General features: G+C 41.2%; 1 protein-coding gene across 3 annotated transcripts in view; it reads right to left on the minus strand.

Moving 5' to 3' along the window:
- AMOT (angiomotin) overlaps positions 1–20,450 on the minus strand; it is a 61,806-nt gene that overhangs the window by 12,932 nt on the left and 28,424 nt on the right. For all 3 annotated transcript variants that reach the window (XM_014862990.3, XM_014862992.3, XM_044763322.2), the window contains 4 exons: positions 19,893–19,985; positions 17,222–17,367; positions 2,750–2,899; positions 1,836–2,026 (listed from right to left, as the gene is read on the minus strand). In XM_014862990.3, the coding sequence (XP_014718476.1) occupies positions 1,836–2,026; positions 2,750–2,899; positions 17,222–17,367; positions 19,893–19,985 (580 nt within the window). The remainder of the gene's footprint in view (positions 1–1,835; positions 2,027–2,749; positions 2,900–17,221; positions 17,368–19,892; positions 19,986–20,450) is intronic.

The following is a 20,450-nucleotide window of genomic DNA, read 5'->3' on the forward strand; positions in this document are numbered from 1 at the left end:
TCCTAGTAGGTGGGAACTGGCTGTTTTTATCATATTAAATGATAAGCATGCACATTTTACTGAAAACAGTGATTACATGGAAACTTTCTACTTGGTGATTTAAAGGAATTCGATTCAAATTAAATCTACCTTATGGGAGTCAGCAGATTCTGGAAAGAAATCTATGTGAAAGGGAGTTCCCCCAATATTCAAAACTTCCCAGGGAGAAAGGAAGGGGAGTAGTTTCTTTATAGGAAGCCCCCAGTGACAACCCCCTAGCTTTTCTGCATTTTGACCTGGAGTATATTCTGAAGTCAGTTACAGCAGTAAACCTCCCAGCACCAAGAACCCTGGGTTTCCAACATTTTTCTCACACTGCACATATTCATGAGCTTTATCTTTCTAAGTATCTGCCCAAAGAGGAGAAAATTATCCTGCATCTCCTTTTCAGTGTTCAGAGTTCCTGAATAACCTCTGAACAAGCACTGGGCACAGGTGTTTTCTTGGGAGCTAGCAGCTAAAATTACACTTAATTCTGCTTCTAATCTGCCTACAAACTTCTCAGCCGTCGTCTAGCAGAGCTGAGGTGTCTGTGTACTCTATTACTACACTAGCATGTACTACGCAAACCGTTCTCAGAAAACTGAGACAGGTAAGCTTAAGCCCACAAGGACATCAAAATCAAGGCACAGGCAGTTTCAACCTGCGTAAGGTTTATAGGCAATGTCTCGACAGGCAGAGCACGTTAGAGAAACATAAGATGTCTTCCTGAAGAATTGTGATGTGAGGAGGTTTACAAACCATCAGTCCAGCTCTTAAGCACTGACCTCCCTCTGATTTAGCATAAGAAAGACTCAAAAATAAATGTATCTACTGCCCCCTCCACACACACATCCCGGCCCAAAGTCTGGCAAGCACTTCTAGACTCTGTCGGCTCCCTGTGTTTAGGAGAATGTTAAAGGCAACACCGTGGTTTTTAATAACTTTCTGGATAGAGACCTATTTGGGTACAATATGCCATAGCCTGCCTTAGACACTCTACTCCAGACCAAGGCTCTGTCTGTATCTCCAACAACCTACGTCATCTCCTGATCTGAATTTAGTTTTTGTTGTTATTTTTTTCTTTCTTTCCCAACTGATGATTACGAACAGCAGTGAGACAGACAAACTGGACAAGAGCATTGTTTCCTTCAAAGACTAATGAACAATTTATATTGTGAAAAGGGGAACATATAAGAAAGCAAAAAATAAAAACTCCTCCTGTCCCTTTCTCCTCCTTACCAAATGGAATGTGACTGCTTACATGTGATGAACTCATGGACACAGAGAATGTGGCCTTCAAATATAGACCTTCTCAAAGGGCAGGGATGGATTCATGTTCAGCACAGCCTTTGGTATCCCTTGGATGAGCCAGAGCTATCAAATGGCAGCAGCCACTCCTGAGTGACATTTAGTTTCTGAGTGGCATTTCTCTGGAGAGGCTTTAACTCTAGACCTGGGGCTAAACAAAGAAAGCTACACATGTGGCTGAAAGAAATCTGTGACTCTGGCGAAGGAGGTGTGCAAATGTTCAGTTGATCTCCTCAGCAATGGTTCTGGCTCCTGAGGAAAGCTGAACTATGATTCCATTAAGTTCATAAGTAACTTAAATTTTCAAATCCCTGACCCCCTGTCCCCACAGTTACGCAGTCCCTGCATAACCAGATGAAAGAAAACATACTTAAGCAGAAACTTTGGGGAAAAAAACAGAACATTACAGAACACAAAACACTGGAACATCTATTAATCAGTCACCTTTCTGTTCTCCCCCCCAGCCCACGCCCTTCAAGCAGTGACTCGACCAGCCAGCTACTTACCTCTGAGCAGCTACAGTTGCAGCAGCATCCAGAGCAAAATGTCTCATCACATTCTCCTCCAAATATTTCTGCTCCCACTTAGTCATATCAGCTTCCAGGGCCAGGATCCTCTCCTCTTTCTCACGAAGAAGTTCCATCAGTGCAGCGGCACTGTATTCTGAAACGTTGGTGGGCTGAGAGTTGCCCTGGCGCTGTTGGGAGAGATGCCGAGACCCCTCAGGTTAGTGAGAGAAGAACCATGGTGGCCGAGTCCCATTTGAAGAGCCCCTATACTTGGAAAGGATTACTGCCCAAGCCGCCTCAGTTTGCATTCTGATTCAGAAGCAAGGAGAATTCAGATTTCCTCCTAAGGCCACAGGACTTTCTATCTTGGGCTCAAATATGAGACTCCCTTGATCAGGAAAGGAACTTGCCATATCAAATTGTCATGCTGCTCAGAAAGTGGATCAATGGTTTAAAAACCACTATCCCTGCCTGGCAGCACGGTACACAATAGAAACTGGAATTTAAAAAATCTAGGATTTGATTCCTACCTTGCCCCTAACTTACTGTATGTCCTTAAGTGAGTCATGCAACCTTTTCTGGGTCTTGATTTTCTCTCATCTAAGAATGAGGAGGAGTATGGCCAGATGATTCTAAAGACCATTTCCAATTCTAAAATGTCTAGTAGTCTATTTATATAGCATCTTCACTTCTTATAGGGTCTGCTGTTGCTAAGGTTCACATGAAAATAAAAGGTGCAAGATAAAAGGCATTAAAGATTTTCCTGGGTTAGGAAGCTGGCACTCTGGAGTAAGATCAAGTGGGGCAAAAAACCTAAAGATGAGCAAGAGTGTGGTTTTTGTCTTCATGTCAAACACCAACTGAAAAATAAGCAGTCAGGAATAATTTCACTGTCTTTGAGTTCTCCATACCTGCTGAATTCTGAGAGATTCCAGTTCTCTCTCCAGTCGTGTCCGAAGACGGTGCTCCAGCTGCTCACGTTTTTCACATGCTGCCTGGAGCTGTACAAGAGCCTGCTGCATCTTCTCCACCTTATCTACATACACCTGCTTCTTTTTCAGCTGAAAATTCAGGTTGGGAGAGTTGTGAGATGGAAGGAAAGAGAACATTAGGGTTAGTTATGCAGCCCTCAAATCCAGCCTCGTCTTTAGATCTCTTCCTGTCCAGCTCCAAAAAAAGAATGAATCGCGAGAAGGTCCTTCATGACGGACGAGTAGCAGGCTGCCTGGTACTTATGATACAGAGAATGCGGCGAGGGATAGGAATTAGGAATGCCTTTTTAATCCCTTTCTCCTTCCCCATCTCTGTGTTTTCCCCAAGTCTATTTCCATCAGTAGAGTCTGTCGTAGATGACAAGCTCTTAAGATTCCCATTTATGGATGTCCTCACCTCTGCTCTTCTTCACTATAAATTGGAACATTCTGGGGGAAGGTATATCTTATTTTAGTCATTACAATAGAGAAATGCTAAAAAATAAAAAGGACGGCTCTCCAGGGAGAAAAGTTTAACTTGGCATGGAAAGGAAGCCTACCTGCCTTTAAATAGCTATCTCCTATCCGAGTGAGAGAAAAAAGGTGGTCAACTGCGGAAGGAACAAGGAAGCTAGAATTTTTTTTTTGAAGTCTACAGTCCTGGTAATTACACAACATAATCATCACTGCTCTCCTGGAAAGTTTCTGCTTCTCACAAGTGAAGCTGCCATGCATTAGTTCAAAAGTCTTTAGTTTCCTCATTGTCCAGTGCTGCCTCACTAGTTCTTCACTAGAAGAACACAAGTTATTTGCAATTTCTGCCTCACTCATAAGCCTGAGTTGATATCATTGGGCTGTATTCCCAATAAAAGTTGGTCCCCTCAACTTATATTCTGGGACCTTTAAAGATCCCTAAAGACTCAAACTAACGAATCAAATCTAAGACTAAATGAGTCAAACACAATTCTTCCTTTTTGTAAGCCTATGAGCCATATCCAAAAGAAAAGACAGAAGCAAGTTGGAACTGAAAATATGAGTTCTTTGTACCCTTGTAACTTACAAGCCAAATCCTGGCTCCATGGGAAAGAAGGAATGAGGAGGATTTCAGAGCTCTTTAAAGAAGGCACACATACCCTCAAACCTAAGAAGATAGGGGAAAGTTCAGCCTTCTCAACTTAGTAAATGAGCAGATTATACATTTCATAACATTTATGAGGTGTTGTTCTTGCTAATAAAATCAACCCATGGATTCTTTCTAAAGCAGAAATTTTTCTAAGCTGGTCACATCTGTCATTACCATTTTCATGGAAGCTGAGGGATACTTACACTATTAAGTATTAGGAATACTTTCACTATTAAGATTGAAATCTGAAAATATCACTGATAACCTGGTCAATAGGAAATTGAGGAATTCAGCTCAACTCTAACTTTTCAACAAATTCCCAAGCCCTTGAGCTAGCTATGTAGACAGTTGCTATATAAGAGGTTACCCATCCTATCAGCATTGCCTACACCTATTTAACTGAGGCCAAGCCAGCAGGACCAACCTGACTTCCCCATTGCAGAAACCAGGTAACTCCTTAATGGTAATGTGTCTAAGTCACTGCTTTCTAGAATGTCCAGACAGACAGCACTGGCATGTGCTGATGGGGAAACTCCTCTTGTCTTATAACTGCCCTCTTCCTAAATTAGAATTGTTGAACTTTCTCTAGGTGGAAGAAAATCTATGATATTTTCCTACCAGACCTGTGGCATGCTTCACCTAGGTGACTTTGAAAAGAAAACTTTTAAAATTTTTTGTATATTTTCTTGACATTTTCCTTCATTCCAAGGCCTACTTCAATCTAGCCTTGTAAACCAATTGAGGCAAGTTAAAAGCCTACATGTTTTTATCCATTATAACTTTTCCTTGAAAATAAACAAAAAAATCATCATTTTCCTTCTCTCAATAAGCTTAAACCTTTCTTTCCTGAGCTGCATGACTATCTGTAACAACACTGACTAGGGTAATCACAACCTTTGGTCATGGATGCCTCTGCCTTCCTATTTGCTAAGCTTTGAATAATCAGAGAGCAGGAAACATCCTCTATCCTTCACGTTTTGGGTTCTATAATCCCCACAACCCATTTAAAGTTGAATGCATTTATTTGTGAATCGTTCTGAAAACCCTAGGGGAGTAGTGCAATGTTAATGCAGAGAATGTTAACTATAATTACTGAGGCTTACAGCAGTTATACTTAAAGGCAATTAAAGTTAGATAGCATGCAGTTCTTTCCTTGATGGCAAAGTGTGCAAAGTAAGTTCAGAGAGCTGAGAACTACGCAGTTCAAGGCCAGGTGGATTTCTCCATGCCCTAACTTTCTTCAGAAAGGAAACCTCAATATTGTAGCAAAAGTATCCCCAGCAATAGAAGTCACTGAGCCAACCCTCTGGAAGGGAAATGCAATAAGGGCCCAGGGAGTTTTCTGAGTTGGCTGAAAATAGGCATGCAGGTCAAGAAAAATCCTATTATGCTTTGCCACTGGGATGATTTTCCACAAGGTACCAGGACCACTTGCTGGCATAATTCTCCTACCTCCTTTAAAAGAAGAAAGAATACAGTTTACCCATAAACACCATGATCACTTAGTAAGTCCTTAATTCCTAGATAAATTTGGATAGAAAAGGACAACTTTTTCAGATGCAATCAACAAAGTCAGCTATCTACTAACTTACATACTGTTTTCTATATTTCATCTACATGTAGAAAGAACCAAGGGTCTATATGATTTGTTAACCCCTCTATTATCCTGAAATTTTTATGTTTCACTTTTACCTTCATCATGATAAATCCCCCTTTCTTTTCTGCCTTTCCTCTACAAACTTATCTCCTGTGCTAAGCTCCTTAAAAATGTTAGATCAGTAATTAGGACATCCTGGGTCCCCAAATTCACCTTCCAATGCCATCAGAAATGTCAGTAGTTCCTTCTTAGTTGAAGAGAGAGGCCATATAGTCAAATGGTTAAGGTCATGAGCTCTGGCCTCAGACAGCCCACAGTCCAAATCCTGGCTCTCCCACTCACTAGGTATGCAACCTTAGGCAAGCTACTTAATCTTCCTGAGCATCCATTTACTCATTCATCAATAACATGGAGATAACGTGATATACCTCTATAAGGATCAAATGAGATAACACGTAAGTGCTTAGCAGAATGGTACAAAAAGTACTAAGGTTGCTTTTCTTTTTCAAAGAAAAAGTTAATGCCAAGTCATGCATGCTCTAAATCTCTCAACTTTGAACACTCACTCCAGATAGCCTTGACATGGGTCTCATTCTCTCAGTAACTTTAATTATCACATCATTGTCTAATTAAGATATTAAAAACACAGCCATTTTTCCCCAGGAAGACATATAACACGAGGCCTGAAACGCTTCACGCAGTAGAGTATAGATATCTTTATAGGGAAAAGCCATTCATCAGAGATACAAAAAGAAGCAAGCACTGAGTAGTGCAAAGACACTAGTCTCTCAAAATGACATGATGTGGGGGGCACCTCCAATTTATGAGAAAGAAATACTTCACCTATGGTCGAAGGCACTGTTTAATTAAAGACCCTTAGACAGAGTTCATCTAAACACAAACACACACAAACACACATACACATCAGAAATTTCTATTTGACAGCAAAATAAAAGGTAAAGAAATAAGGTGGCAATCCTAGCACTGCTCTTAATGGTAACTTGCTTCCCTGTTCTCAGCCTCAGAGTCCCCACTTGTAAAAAATGAGGGGAGTTTCAGGAGTCAGCAAACCAAAATGGTCAGCAGCAGGCAAAATCCCACCATGCCCATTTATTTACATCTTGGCTATGGCTGTCTTCCTGCTATAAGGGCAGAGTTGAATAGTTGCCATTGCAAAAGAAACTGCATAGTCCACAAAACTGAAAATATTTACTATCCGGTCCTTTAGAGATAAAGTGCCAGCTGCTGGAGTGATTTTCTTTTTTTTTTTTTTAATGTATCTCTTTTTTTTTTGAGGAAGATTAGCCCTGAGCTAACTACTGCCAATCCTCCTCTTTTTGCTGAGGAAGACTGGTCCTGAGCTAACATCCATGCCCATCTTCCTCTACTTTATATGTGGGACGCCTACCACAGCATGGCGTTTGCCAAGCGGTGCCATGTCCACACCCGGGATCCAAACCGGTGAACCCCGGGCTGCCGAGAAGCAGAATGTGTGAACTTAACTGCTGCGCCAGTGGGCTAGCCCCTGGAGTGATTTTCAAATTGTGTTCCAGAGTCCTAGTGTTAGGTGGAGTGCTTCACAGGCCACTATGGTGAAGTTGTATCAGATTCATACAAATTGTACAAAGTTGTATGGGTGAGTTGTATCAAATGGTTCCTCTTTTATGTACGCTATATATTTGGGTTCTGCAGTAAACTTCATTTCCAAAAGAATCGCCACATCTTGTGTGTGTGTGTGTGTGTGTGTGTGTGTGTGTGTGTGTGTGTGTGTTGTCTGTCTTCCCTATATATGTTCTTGTGTGTTGTCTGTCTTCCCTAGAGAACGTGCCTCTCACCTTACCCCGCTCTATCATCTTTTCACACTTGACATTTCAGCTCGGTTAAAAAACGTAATGTTCCTGAAAACCCCATGGTGTTTTACCCCTCATTGCCTTTGGATACAATACTCTCTCTCTTAGGAATGCCCTGCCCACTATGTTTTAAGAAGTTAGAAAAAAACAACAACACTGGGCTAGACAGATGATCTCAGAAGATCTCTAATAGTCTTTTAATTCACAAATATTTTATAAATCTAAGATTCTCCTTTCCACCTTCAACAATGACCAATCACTAAGAGGGCTAGGCATAATGGGATCTCAGAATTCTGTATAGATACATTTGTGGTGGTAAAAACAAAATAAAAGTGCTGCCTTAGTTTGTGTGTATGTACATGTAAGAGACAGAACATATAATGTGTGTACCCTCCATAGGATCCTAGATGAATTATTTTGCTATGTCTTCAGTGTTCAAGGAAGTGAAAGTTCACTGGAAAAGTTCCCAAAGCCAAGTAGTGGCTTGGGTCTAGAGACCAGGACCCATGGGCCCCTAGAAGCCAGAAGCAGCAGCCAGGTAAATCCATCATTTAAACCACATTCCCCCTGGATAGTCAGTGAATGGAGGAAATCATTGCATTCATTCAAGTTTTCTTACCAAATGCCAATTTGCAAAAACTTGTCAAAGCTCTCCTAATTTTATGTCGTCCTAATGCAGTTCCTTAAATCACTCTTACTTTCTGTCTTGATCCTTTAGATCCACCTTCCCTCCTACCCCCACCCCCACCTCCTGCTGTACTCCAAAGGTCCAATCTATGGTAGTTTACTTTTCAGTCTCTATACCAACAGTTCTTAACTGAGGGTGATTTCCCCCCAAGAAACATTTAGTACTGTGTGGAGACATTTTCAATTTTTACAGCTGAGGGTAGGTTGCTACTGGCATCACATAGGTAGAAGCCAGGAATACTGCTAAACATCCCACAGTATACAGGACAGCCCCCTCCACAACCACCACCAATGAATTGTCCAGCCCCAAATGTCAGTAATGCTGAGGGTGAGAAACCTTGCTCTATGTTTCAACACTACTGGAGATCTCCTTCATGCCACACTTTCAACAGCTGCTTATATTCATATGTTAATGCTATCATGCTCTCTTTAGTCACAGACCTCTAGGTGAGTACAAGATTTCTCACTCTGACATTTAACACGCCCGGGACTGCCTTCATCCTTCCCTAAAATGCTATCCTCTTAATGGCTTAGTCATCATCATCACTTATCCTGTTTTTTCAGTCTTCAAATATTGAAATTATTGTTCTTCCCTCTTTCCTTTGTCCACTATATCCAATCTATCACTATGTCTTAACTCTAACATCTCTCATATTCATTCATTTCCTTATATTTTCATAACCTCCATACTTTAAGTCCTTATTTCACAACTAAATTATTATAATAATAACCTAAAAGATCTCTTTACCTTCAGTTGCCCTCTCTCATCTGCACACAAGCATGTGCATCCACACGGACAGACACACACACACACTCAATCAGTCCACCCTACATACAGTTGCTATAACAGACTTCCTCACATAGTACATTATGGTGCTGCTTTATTTAAGAACAAAAGCAGTCTAGTGCTAGCATATCCATTCAGCTGGTATAGATTAGGTACCTACTATAGCCAAGGCAATGTTACACTTCCTCTTTCACTTCTTTACACCAGAGCTCCTTTCTCTCATTCATATCTCAAACCACTTGATGCTTTTCAATTCCATGCCCCCATCTATTGTCACACTGTCTCCTGTCCAGCCTAGATATGGCTTTTAAAAGTGCCCTTATTGGGGCCAGCCCCATGGTATAGTGGTTAAGTCCAGTGCACTCCACTTCAGTGGTTCACGTTCGCAGGTTTGGATCTCAGACGCAGACCTACACCACTTGTCAAGCCATGCTGTGGCTGTGACCCACATACAAAGTAGAGGAAGACTGGCACATATGTTTCTTCAGGGCTAATCTCCCTCAAACAAAACAGAGGAAGATTGGCAAGAGTTGTTATCTCAAAGCGAATCTTCCTCACCAAAATAGACAGTGCCATTATCAATGTTCTTAGGCTCATACTGCCTTAAAATTCTACCAGGCCTACTACACAAATGACCAACCTTTGTTTTTAGTCTGAGCATATCTTTATCCCTCCTCACCATATCACTAAATTCTCCAGGAGTTCTTCCTTGAATAATCTTACCTGACCCTGGTTCCTGCTTTTATCTACAGCCTCTCATAAAGTATACTTTATTAGCAGTCATGTGCAGATTCATCGATTCATTCATTCACTCATTCAACAGATATTTACCTAATGCTTATCATGTGCCAGGCCCTATTCTACATTTGAGTGCAGTAGTGATGCAATGGGAAGCAAGAGAAAGCCCCTGCCCCATTGGAGGGCAGTATCCCATAAGCCACTTAAGGGCAGGGTCCTTCTATTTTCCTTCATACCTCTCTTAGGTTCTAGTTCTGGTTCATTGTTCACTACATTGTTGGTGACCATCCATATTAAATAACTGTCAAATACAAGAATAAAAATGACACAGCATAGCTTAGCTATAACATTGCAAATATATAAACAATAAACACACACGTTCATAAATGTATTTGCTTGGTGAGTCAAGAAAAGGATTTCAAATCATCCCTATTAAGAGAGAAGTTTTTAAAGGGGAATCATAAAATTGGGAGAAAGAAAAGCAGGCAGGCCACCTATTGAAGAATAGGGCAAATACTCTTCAGCTCCATCAGTCATATTTTTCCATTGCACTTCTGCAATGATTTGAACCCGTTCCCAAGCATTTGGCAGATTTCTTAACCCCCTTCTGACTCAGGAAAACCTGATCCCTGCAAATGAATACCACGTGATGGCATCTCTTCCCTCCTTCCAACAACTGTGGATGTCTTTCAAATTTATTTTTTAAAGGATGGCTATATACAAAATTACTTCTAGGGCCCCTAAAGTTACCCATTTGTCTTGGCCATTTGCAAGGAAGTGATTTAATCATTAACCTACATTTAATCACTGGTGGACAAAGCACAGGGTGGGATATTTTGGAATTAAGAGATCTGGGTTTTCTCCTAGATTTATCACTAACTGTATAATCTGCGCTTTAATTTCCTCATCTGTTGAAAGAGGACAAAACTTGCAAGGTTCATAGTAGAGATATAATATATTTCGAAATATTTTCAAAAGGTTAAAAAATACATTGAGTAGGTAGGGATAATATGTGGAACACAGAGGGTTTTTAGGGCAGCGAAAATATGCTGTATGATACCATAATGATGGATACATGTCATCATACACTGGCCCAAACCCACAGAATGTACAACACCAAGAGTGAACCCTAATGCAAACTATGGGCTTTGAGTGATAAGGATGTGTCACTGAAGGTTCATCAACTGTAACAAATATACTCCTCTGGTGAAAGATGTTAATAGTGAGGGAGGCTGTGCATGTACAGGAACAGGGGGTATATGGGAAATCTCTGTACCTTACCCTCAATTTTGCTGTGAACATTAAACTGTGAAATAAATCTTAATAAATAATAAAAAATGTGCAGATGGATAGGTAGAGGAGGTGGACTATTATTGCTAGCTGGATGAACATCAACATATACACACACTCCATTGGCTAAAGGACATTGAAACTAATAATACAAAACTAAGTACAATACTACAGAGGACATCCTTTATTATGTCTGATTTTCTTCTTCCCTTCTATTTCTCCCAACTCCAAACACTCACTGTGTCAGAATGTCACAACTGAAGTGTACTTTCTTTGCTCCCCTCCTTTATACAGCTAGTTATATGTAGCTCCATGAGCTTTCGGTGACTTCCATTTGATTTGATTCAGCCTTACCCAGGAGCGCCTGGCTCCAAGTAAGAGTTCCCTCTGAAGCAATTTGGTAATACTACCCTGGTATTAGCAAGCTGCCTCTGTTCATTGCCAAGAGACTGTGATCCACTGGTAGATATTAAAAGAATTGAAGAGTAGAAACCACCTCTAGAAACTTGCTACCAAGGGAATGGAGTTCATTCTGTTAAGGAGACTAAAGAAAACTACACAAGGTTTCCAACTTAGGAATTTAAAGAAGGCAAAATCATAGGAAAAACTGAGATAATCAAGTTCCGAGAGGTCACTCCATCTCTCTTTGGGATGGGGACATAATATCTTAACATACTGGATGGAGCAACACTTACTTCAATGAAAATACACTGTCATGAATATGAAAAATGTCATCCTTAGATGAAACGTCTTTCAAATATGTCAACAACTCATTAACAGAACACTCTGGAAGACTCTTAGGTGAATATGTACTTTATGTGAATTCCTATTAACACTCTAAATGTACACATAATTCACATGCTCAGATCTCCCATCAACATTTATAATCCATCATAACTATTTTGTGAGTTTTATCTATACAAACAAAATTCTATTGTTTGAAGATTATTTTGAACTAGACATATAAATGTCTATGCCCAGGACATCTTCCTCTAATACTGGGAAAAGAAGAGACTAGTTACGATAACGTGTGAATAAGTGTGATAGCAGAAAATTATACATCTCTAAAACCAAAAATACAAATCAAATAAGTGTCAAGGGATCCATAAATAAGAGAAAATATCAGCCATGAAGAATAATGGTGGAAATGGAGTGAGACAATATGAATTTAGTTTTGTATAATTGAGTGTAATGGCAAGATGATTCTGAAAAATGTATTGCCACCAAGAGTTATCACTGTAATGTCTAAATCATCACCAGCCATTGCAGTTCAGAAAAAGTAACACTTGGGCTCCTTTTGCCTGAATCTCTGCGGCTGTCATTATAGCCTAAAGCCAAAGAACAAGGCTTGCTGGCTCTTTCTGCCAGCCCTCCCACATTTCACTCTGTCCCTTCCTGTACATTCTGCTCAGTAAGCAGCCCACCCACAGCATCTTCCCTCTTTGATCTTGCCAGGGCTTTTTTCCCACCATCCCTGAAACAATTACCCAAGCAGTGGTTCAGCTCTGGATCGTCATAAGACAGTAGCCAGCCAGAGGCCTAGGCTGTCTTGAGTCTTGTGAGTGGATACGCCAGGCATCTGTTGAAACTCTCCAGTGAGGTCAAATTAGTGGGGGGCAGGGAGAGGTCTCATTAAATGGGAGAACACCACGGTGGCTGTAGGACACTGAGTTCTTTTGACTTGAAGTTTAATGAGCCTCCACTTCAATAGGACCTACGTGTCCCGAAAGATAAGGGCAAGGATGGAAAGGCACTATTTACCTCAGCTGGCTGCCTGCTGCATAGGCTGCAGATTGGCAGCAAGACCTGGATCATAGCGACTCACCAAAAACACAGATCTGCTCTTTAGTTAGAGTGCTATCCCCTTCCTAGCAAGATACCTCCCTCAATGGCAGCAGAGCAGGGTCCGTGAGAGAATATCTGCCAAACTTGGAAGAGGAAGGAAGTTGTGATTGCAGGAGAAAGTTCTCTCTAAGCCTGAGGTACCATTTCTATGTAGAGCGTACAGCAGAGTGAATGTAGACTATCACAGGCAAGAGACTCAATGGGATTAGAAAGATAGAATGGATTTCAGGAAAAGCATCTAAATGAACACTTTGTAGAGAAAGACATAAATCCATGGATGGGTCCTCAGACCATTAAAGTAATCATAATCTTTCCCTGACCACATTTTTTAATTGAGATATACTATTACCTTAATTTCAGGTGCACAACATAATGATTCAAAATATGTATCAACCTGACTATCCTGATGCAACGAAAAATAGTTACTTGAGCAACCTTGCACTTAATAGGCTGAGAAAATACTCCCTAGACCAAAGGCTTAATTGGGGAAAGTTTCCCTCATTCTCATTTGCTAAGTAGACTAGAGAGGTTTTCCCTGGAAGAACCTCTAAGGAAAATTCATGGTGCCACTTATAAGCCATAACTAAATTATCTATTCATACGAGACATAAGCAGGTCATCTATCATATCGCTCTACCTTCAAACATGACCTTATTTGAGCCATCCCCAACAGAGAGAGGGATACAGTTTCTATTCATGAATAACCTTCTTGATTTAGAAAAGTTCACTAATTTTGTGAAGGAATCACAATGAAGACTCCTTACTATTTTAGTTCCAGAGCTACCTATTCATCTTAAATATCTCCCTAATGTTCCATACTTAAAAAGTTTACCACAGAAAGAATGAGGCCTAATGAGGGTTGAGTCACAGCAGAAAAGCAAAACTTCAATTATCAATTCCTGTATTTGAGGATAAGGGAAAGGAATGTTTTCCTTTAAATATTGTAGAGGAGATAAGACAAACACCACTCAGGAGCAAACCGAGCTCTGAGAGGCTGTTAAAACAAAAAGGAAAATAAGAATCAGTGGATTTTCCCTGAGATGTAGGTTCAAGCCTCTATATGTGCTAGAAATGATCTTGCTTGAGAGCCTGGAAGAAACTGCATGGCCTCTGCCTTTGTGATTGCACTGCGTAGAAGGCTCCCAGCCTGTTCTTCCCGTCAAATGTTCCACCTCCTTTAGGAACAGCAGCTCAGAATTTTCCAACAACCAGACTCCATGCAAAAGTACAAGTTGAATGAGGACTAAGAAATTAACAATAATTGATGAGCTCCTTTGAGATATCTGGCCCCTGGATGCCATCATTCAATCCTAGTCCAATATATAGAATTTCTTTAATTATAAATCAATGTATTTGGGGGCAGGGCCCTGGAAAACGACTAAAAGTCTCTGGAACAAATGCCCAGAAAAGCCTCAGAAGTCTGAAGCCAGAAATATATTTCAGGCAACTGTTTCAGTGAGGGCTGCCCAGTGGGAACTACAGAGTAACATCCTCTCCACACATGTATATTATTTTCATGATTAACAACCAGTTACCACTGAGCCCTCAGACACTGCAAACCAAGATGGTTGCAGTCTTTGTCCCCATTTATCTCCAACTGGATGAGCACGCTTCCTGGAGGGGCAGCGGGGTGTATATACACCCCAATCTCAAAGGAGTCTGGACAAGCTCCTCATAGTCTGTTGAAAAAGAGGGGCCCAAAGGGTAAGGCAATTTTCTTAAAATTAAAAGATGCAGAGGTTACTAAATCTGAACAAGCGCCCACATTTTCTTTTTGGGAGTGGAACCAAAGGATGATTCAGACAGGGAGACAGGCAGCAGGGTCTAGGGAATGAAGAGTCATGAGATTCCAGTTTTATTCCTGGCTCACTCCAAGACTTGCCATGTGACTACCAGCAAGCTACTTCTTCTTAGTGGGTCTCTCAGTTCTCCCTTCTCTAAAAAAATACAGTCTTATCCTTGTCCCGTCATTTATTCTGTGATTTCCTCACAAAAAGGGAAAGGATGGGAATATATGAAGTATAGCAAAAGGCCAAAGGGCATGCTAAGCTCCTTAGACCTGGACACCAGGCATATACAAGTATTCCTCACTTTCAATAAAGCAGCTTAGCAGTATTTCTGATGTAGGCAACTGATGAAGCAGGACGTTTACCTAATCTTATACAACCTGAAGTTGAACAATTAAGCAATTCAGGTTAAAAAGACATCATAGGTTAGATGGCGCTACCCACCAGAAAATTATGAAACCACAATCCAGCTCCAACAAGCATTTGTTTTTTTTAGCAAGATTAGCCCTAAGCTGACATCTGCCAATCCTCCTCTTTTTGCTGAGGAAGACTGGCCCTGAGCTAACATCCATGCCCATCTTCCTCTACTTTATATGTGGGATGCCTGCCACAGCATAGCTTAATAAGTGGTGCGTAGGTCCACACTCGGGATCCAAACTGGCAAACCCCAGGCTGCCAAAGCGGAATGTGTGAACTTAACTGCTGCACCACCGGGCCGGCCCCTCAACAAGCATTTTAATACTCAAAAAAGAAAGTAAAGGTTATCTGTAAGTCAGGAGATGTCTAGGAACTGCAACCATTCTTACTGAGGGAGAGGAGGCACGCAGTGAACGAAGGTAGGAAAGATACCTAGCGTATAATAGCCACCATGCTGAGGGCTTGGTCACTAAACGCTTTTTTTTTGCCTTAAGTTCATAAAGCTTTCAACTTGTTATAATGGAATCTACTTTTTCTCTTAAAACAATTCAAATTTTAGAACAGAGAAGGCAGTGAGATGTGAAATTTTCCTTACCAAGTTACAGTTTAGCATCCATTTTTGCTGGAACATATCCAGTCCCTGAAGTGCAAAATGTCTAAGAGTTAGTAATACTCCAATACAGTAGTCTCTCCTTATCCAGTTTCACTTTCTGTGGTTTCAGTTACCCACAGTCAACCACGGTCCAAAAATATTAAATGGAAAATTCCAGAAGTAAACAATTCATAAGTCTTAAATTGCGTGCTGTTCTGAGAAGCATGATGAAATCTCCCACCATCCCACTCCATCTTGCCTGGGATGTGAATCATCCCTTTGTCCGGGGTATCCACACTGAATAGACTACCTGCCCATTAGTCACTTCGTAGCCATCTTAGCTATCAGATCAACTGTCATGGTACTGACTGCTTGTGTTCAAGTAACCCTTATTTTACTTAATAATGACCCCAGAGCACAAGAGTAGTTATGCTGGCAATTTGGATACACCAAAGACAAGCCATAAAGCGCTTCCTTGAAGTGAAAGGCGAAAGTTCTTTTAAGAAAAGTTCTTTTAAGGAAAGAAAAAAATTGTATGTCGCAATTGCTATGATCTACAGTAAGAATGAATCTTCTACCCATGAAATTGTGAATTGCTATAATTGTTCTATTTTATTATTTGTTATTGTTGTTAATCTCTTACTGTGCCTAATTTATAAATTCAACTTTATCATAGGTATCTATGTATAGGAAAGAACAGTATACATTGGGTTCAGTACTATCCGTCGTTTCAGGCATCCACTGGGAGTCTTGGAACATGTCCCTCGCAGATAAGGGGGGAATTACTGTACAGTGACAACTGACATCCAAGATTAATTAATGACAAGCCAGCAGCAAAGCTCCCTCTATTTCACATGAACGGTTTAGTGCTGCAATTGAGTAACATCTACATCAAGACTAATCAGATACATACATTAATAACATGCTTAGTAGTTTGTGGGCCCTTGCATTTGTCAGGGGAAGGATCCATTCTTTCACACAAATAACTGACAACTTCACCCCAACACATACCTACATTCTAGAACCTAGCAAGTAAAAGCCAGGGCACAGCTCTTGGATTGCCATAAACTGTGAATTGTCCCTGGGTCCCATCCTTTCCCAGATCCCCCAAGATTACTTCTATTCCAAAACCAATCTGCAAAATAAGTGCAACAACAAGAGGCATGGCCCTCAAGATTCACTTTTTACCTGAAAAGGGACCAACTTCCCACTGAGCATGGGGAGACAAGGACCACTCTGATTTCAAGATCTTTGGAGTACTTTAAAATATCTGGAAGCACTTTCTTGCTCTTCCAAATAAAGCTTTAAAGCCCTGTAAGGGCAGGAATTAAAAAAAAAAATATATATATATATATATGTATATATATATATATCTCACAGGCTTAAGGTAGGGCTAGTTTCATTCAAGAACTTGGGAGGAGGGGTTAGCTTATTATAAGAATGATCAAATGGAAATTGCTCCTTGACCTTGGTGATTTTCTACTCAGGAACATAAAGAAGGAACTTGCAGAGAAGAGAAGAGAAATCAAAGTCCACTCACGTCAGCATAGTTATAACCAGAAGTAGCAGATGGTACCTTACTTACTGTTGGGGGATTGCGCAGCCGACAGTTCACCAAAATGGGGAGCTCCCCAGTGCCCTTGATTTCTCAGCTCTCCCATCCTAAGGCTCATATGCTAGCTGAGGAAACTACACTTACCTCTTCTTCCAGCTTCACCACCTTGGCCTGGGCATTGCTCAGGGCCTGGTCTCGGATTTCGATGTGTCGCCTTTGGTCCTCGTTGGTAGAACGGGCAGTAGCCAGCTCTGCTTCTAGCTTCTCCTTCTCCCGTTGGCTTTCCTTATCTATCAGAACATGAAATATCAATACTGCCATTCTGAAGCTGGTTCAAAACCTTACCTGAGCAAAACTGACAATCATACCCATTATGAGACATTCCAGTGTTCTAATCCACAGCTCCAAGAACCAGGATGCCCAAGATCTGGACTCCATCACTGGCTCTACCACTAATTTAGTGTGTAAATTCAGAAAAGTCACCTAAGATTCGTTGTTGTGCAGAAGCAATAAGAACGTAAACATAAAAAGTGTTATGGAAAGTATTACATAAAGGAGAATACACACACACACACACACACACACACATCAGAACAAGTAGGCTTGTCTCTTCAATTTTATTCAAACGGTCTTGTATTGGCAAAGGAACAATTGAGCCCCCTTCAATTTTCTCCATTGTTTCCTCGTGACAGTATATTAAATCAATCTAAAAATGATATTTCACAAAACATATAAAACCTCAAATCTCACCCTTTACTCACATTATTTTCTAACTGAGATCAATTCAGGATTGCATGGTAGCTACAGATGGCCATGACACATGCAATTATGCCCCATGCCTTTCTAGGTCCCTCTCCTTTTAACTAGGACAGAACTCACACCAGAAACTCAAATGAGCAGTTTTGATTCTCATTTGGAGGTAGAGGGTCCTTCCTCTGGAGACCTTGATACTTAAAGTTTGTAGGAGAAACTTTAATAGGGCAGCCTCGCCTTCCTTCCCACTCTGACTTTACGTATCTATTCAGATGTACTTTGGAAAGAAATGAACATTTGTTGAATGCTTAATGCATACCAAGTATCACACTAACTTAATCCTCAGAATAACCCTACAAGGAAGGTATTATTCTCTTCTCCATTTTGCATATGAGAAAACAGAGACTCAGAGGGCTTGACTAGCTTGCACAAGGTCTCACACTGGGAATAGTGGAGCTCACACTTAAGGCTAGGTTGTTCCAAACTCTTTCCACCAAACAAGACTGCCTCTTGTAGGGCTGAATTGGTCTAGCCTCTCTAGGGCAGCTGAAGCACATTACCCAGGAAGGCTTTTCAAGAGGGCTTTCCTGGCTCCTGCCACAGTTCCAACCATGTGGCACCCTGTCGATGTCCAAAGGCAAAAGAAATCAAGAAGCCACAAGCCATGCCCTCTTCCCTGCCTACTAGGTGGAGTCCACTTTTACCTTCTAGAACCATTTGACAGTCTTTCACCCTGCTATTCATACAGTTTTATCCACTAAATTACTGCATTTTATAAATGCAGAGCTCTGAGGACACCTGAAATCCCATCTCCACACAGGGAGAAGTGTGAACTAGCAGATCCAGGGCACGAATCCATACAGTTTTAGTTTGGTTTTGTTTTCTCCTGGGAGGCTGCCACCCTCTCCACCAATGAACCAGCTTCCAGGGTAACCGTGACACCATGAAAGCAACTTGACAACAATTTACACTAGGCACTGATGACACCAGAAAAACGAGATTCCTTCCTCTAAGACATACTGACAAAGGAGCAGGAGGTTCAGAGAAACAAGCAAGAAAAAAGCCCCAGTTCTGAAGCCAGAGCACAACAGAGCAACCCAGGAAGGGAGGAGGATATTGTAAGTGAAGATCAAATAAACACGTAAAAGCTAACTGGAAGCTGCATGGAATGACTTGAAAGGGTCATGTGGAGGCCCAGCAAAGATGGGGCCTGATAAGTTCCCACCAGGCACTACTCCAGCTGGGAGGTGCAATGAGGGAGGCTGGGGGCAGTGGACTCCAACAAGGGGAATCTGCAGAAGAGAGGGTATTTCATCTGCTTCCCCCCAAACTCATTCTTCCTATGGACTCAATCCACTCTGTAGTCTTTATTGCTGGTTTTACTGTGGCAAGTGGAAAGAATGAGGCATTGTCTAGCTGGGTGGAGTCCATTATGGACCGATAAAGAAGAGGATTAATTCATTGTCATGGTCCTAGGAGTATTTCCAGACAAAGGAAACACTATTATGAGGAAGACATAGCTCTATCCACCCCTACACCATCCAACTCCACAATCAGAGTCACTAATTCAGGCCATGGCAGTGGTCTCCCTCTAGCGACCCTTGCAGTCAGCCAACGCGTAATGATATATCTTACAGAATGCTTAACTAAGGAAGCCCCAGGTGCAGGTTAGGCATTCCAAACACTCATCATTAGTCCTGAATGTTAATCCCACCTCTACCAGTGCCAGCACCTGTGCCTTCAAATAACAAATCCCTTCAACAGTAAGGGACCCCATGCTCACTAAGGTCCTTTTCAGCTAGCCATGACAAAAGCAGGGATTTCAAGGGGCTTCTCTGGTTTAATACAGAAGGAGCCATGTTGATGTGACCAGACGTGGTCACAAGCAACCTTCTTGGCCTAGAAGGAAAAGAAAAAAAATCTCCCAACTTCATGCTTAAACAGAAGAGAATCCCTAGATGCTGCTAGCTGTTCTAGAAGGCTAAATAGAACTACGTAACTTTTTCACACACTTCACTCCCATTCACACATTAATACCTACTGCTGAAGTTTTCAGACTTACTTTTTGCAAAGAGCTGAGAAATGGTTTTTCTGGTATCCTCTGACCCCTCATATTCCTTCTCTGCAAGCTGCTTGTTGGCAGTCTCTAGACGCTCTGTGAAATTCGGAGACAATCAACAAGGCCTCATATACAAACTTCCAAGCACATGCTGTTTGCCCTCTAAATACTGACCTTGGGCAAAACAAGCCTGCTTCTTCTTGTTACATATGAATGGGTGACACAGACATAGGTTTGCAAATGTGGAACTTAAAACAATATTAGACCAGGGCAGGGAAGGAGGACTTAACACTTTCACTGCTCACTGACAAAACCTAAGTGCAGAATTCTAAATTTCAACGAAACAATCTATCCCTGAATATATGATATCTTTCATTCACCAGGAAAAAGAGCATCAGAGTTATTATAAAGTCTTCAAAATCATGTAATATCAAAGCTGGAAGGGGATTATGGGCAGCATCTAGTTCAGTTCCCTCATTTTATAGATAAGATAACCTAAACCGAAAAATAGAAAATAACACCCCCAGCGTCATCAGTTTTGCAGGTGTTGAAGGTGGTCAC

Source organism: Equus asinus, chromosome X (genome assembly GCF_041296235.1).
Source record: "Equus asinus isolate D_3611 breed Donkey chromosome X, EquAss-T2T_v2, whole genome shotgun sequence".
NCBI lineage: Eukaryota > Metazoa > Chordata > Mammalia > Perissodactyla > Equidae > Equus > Equus asinus.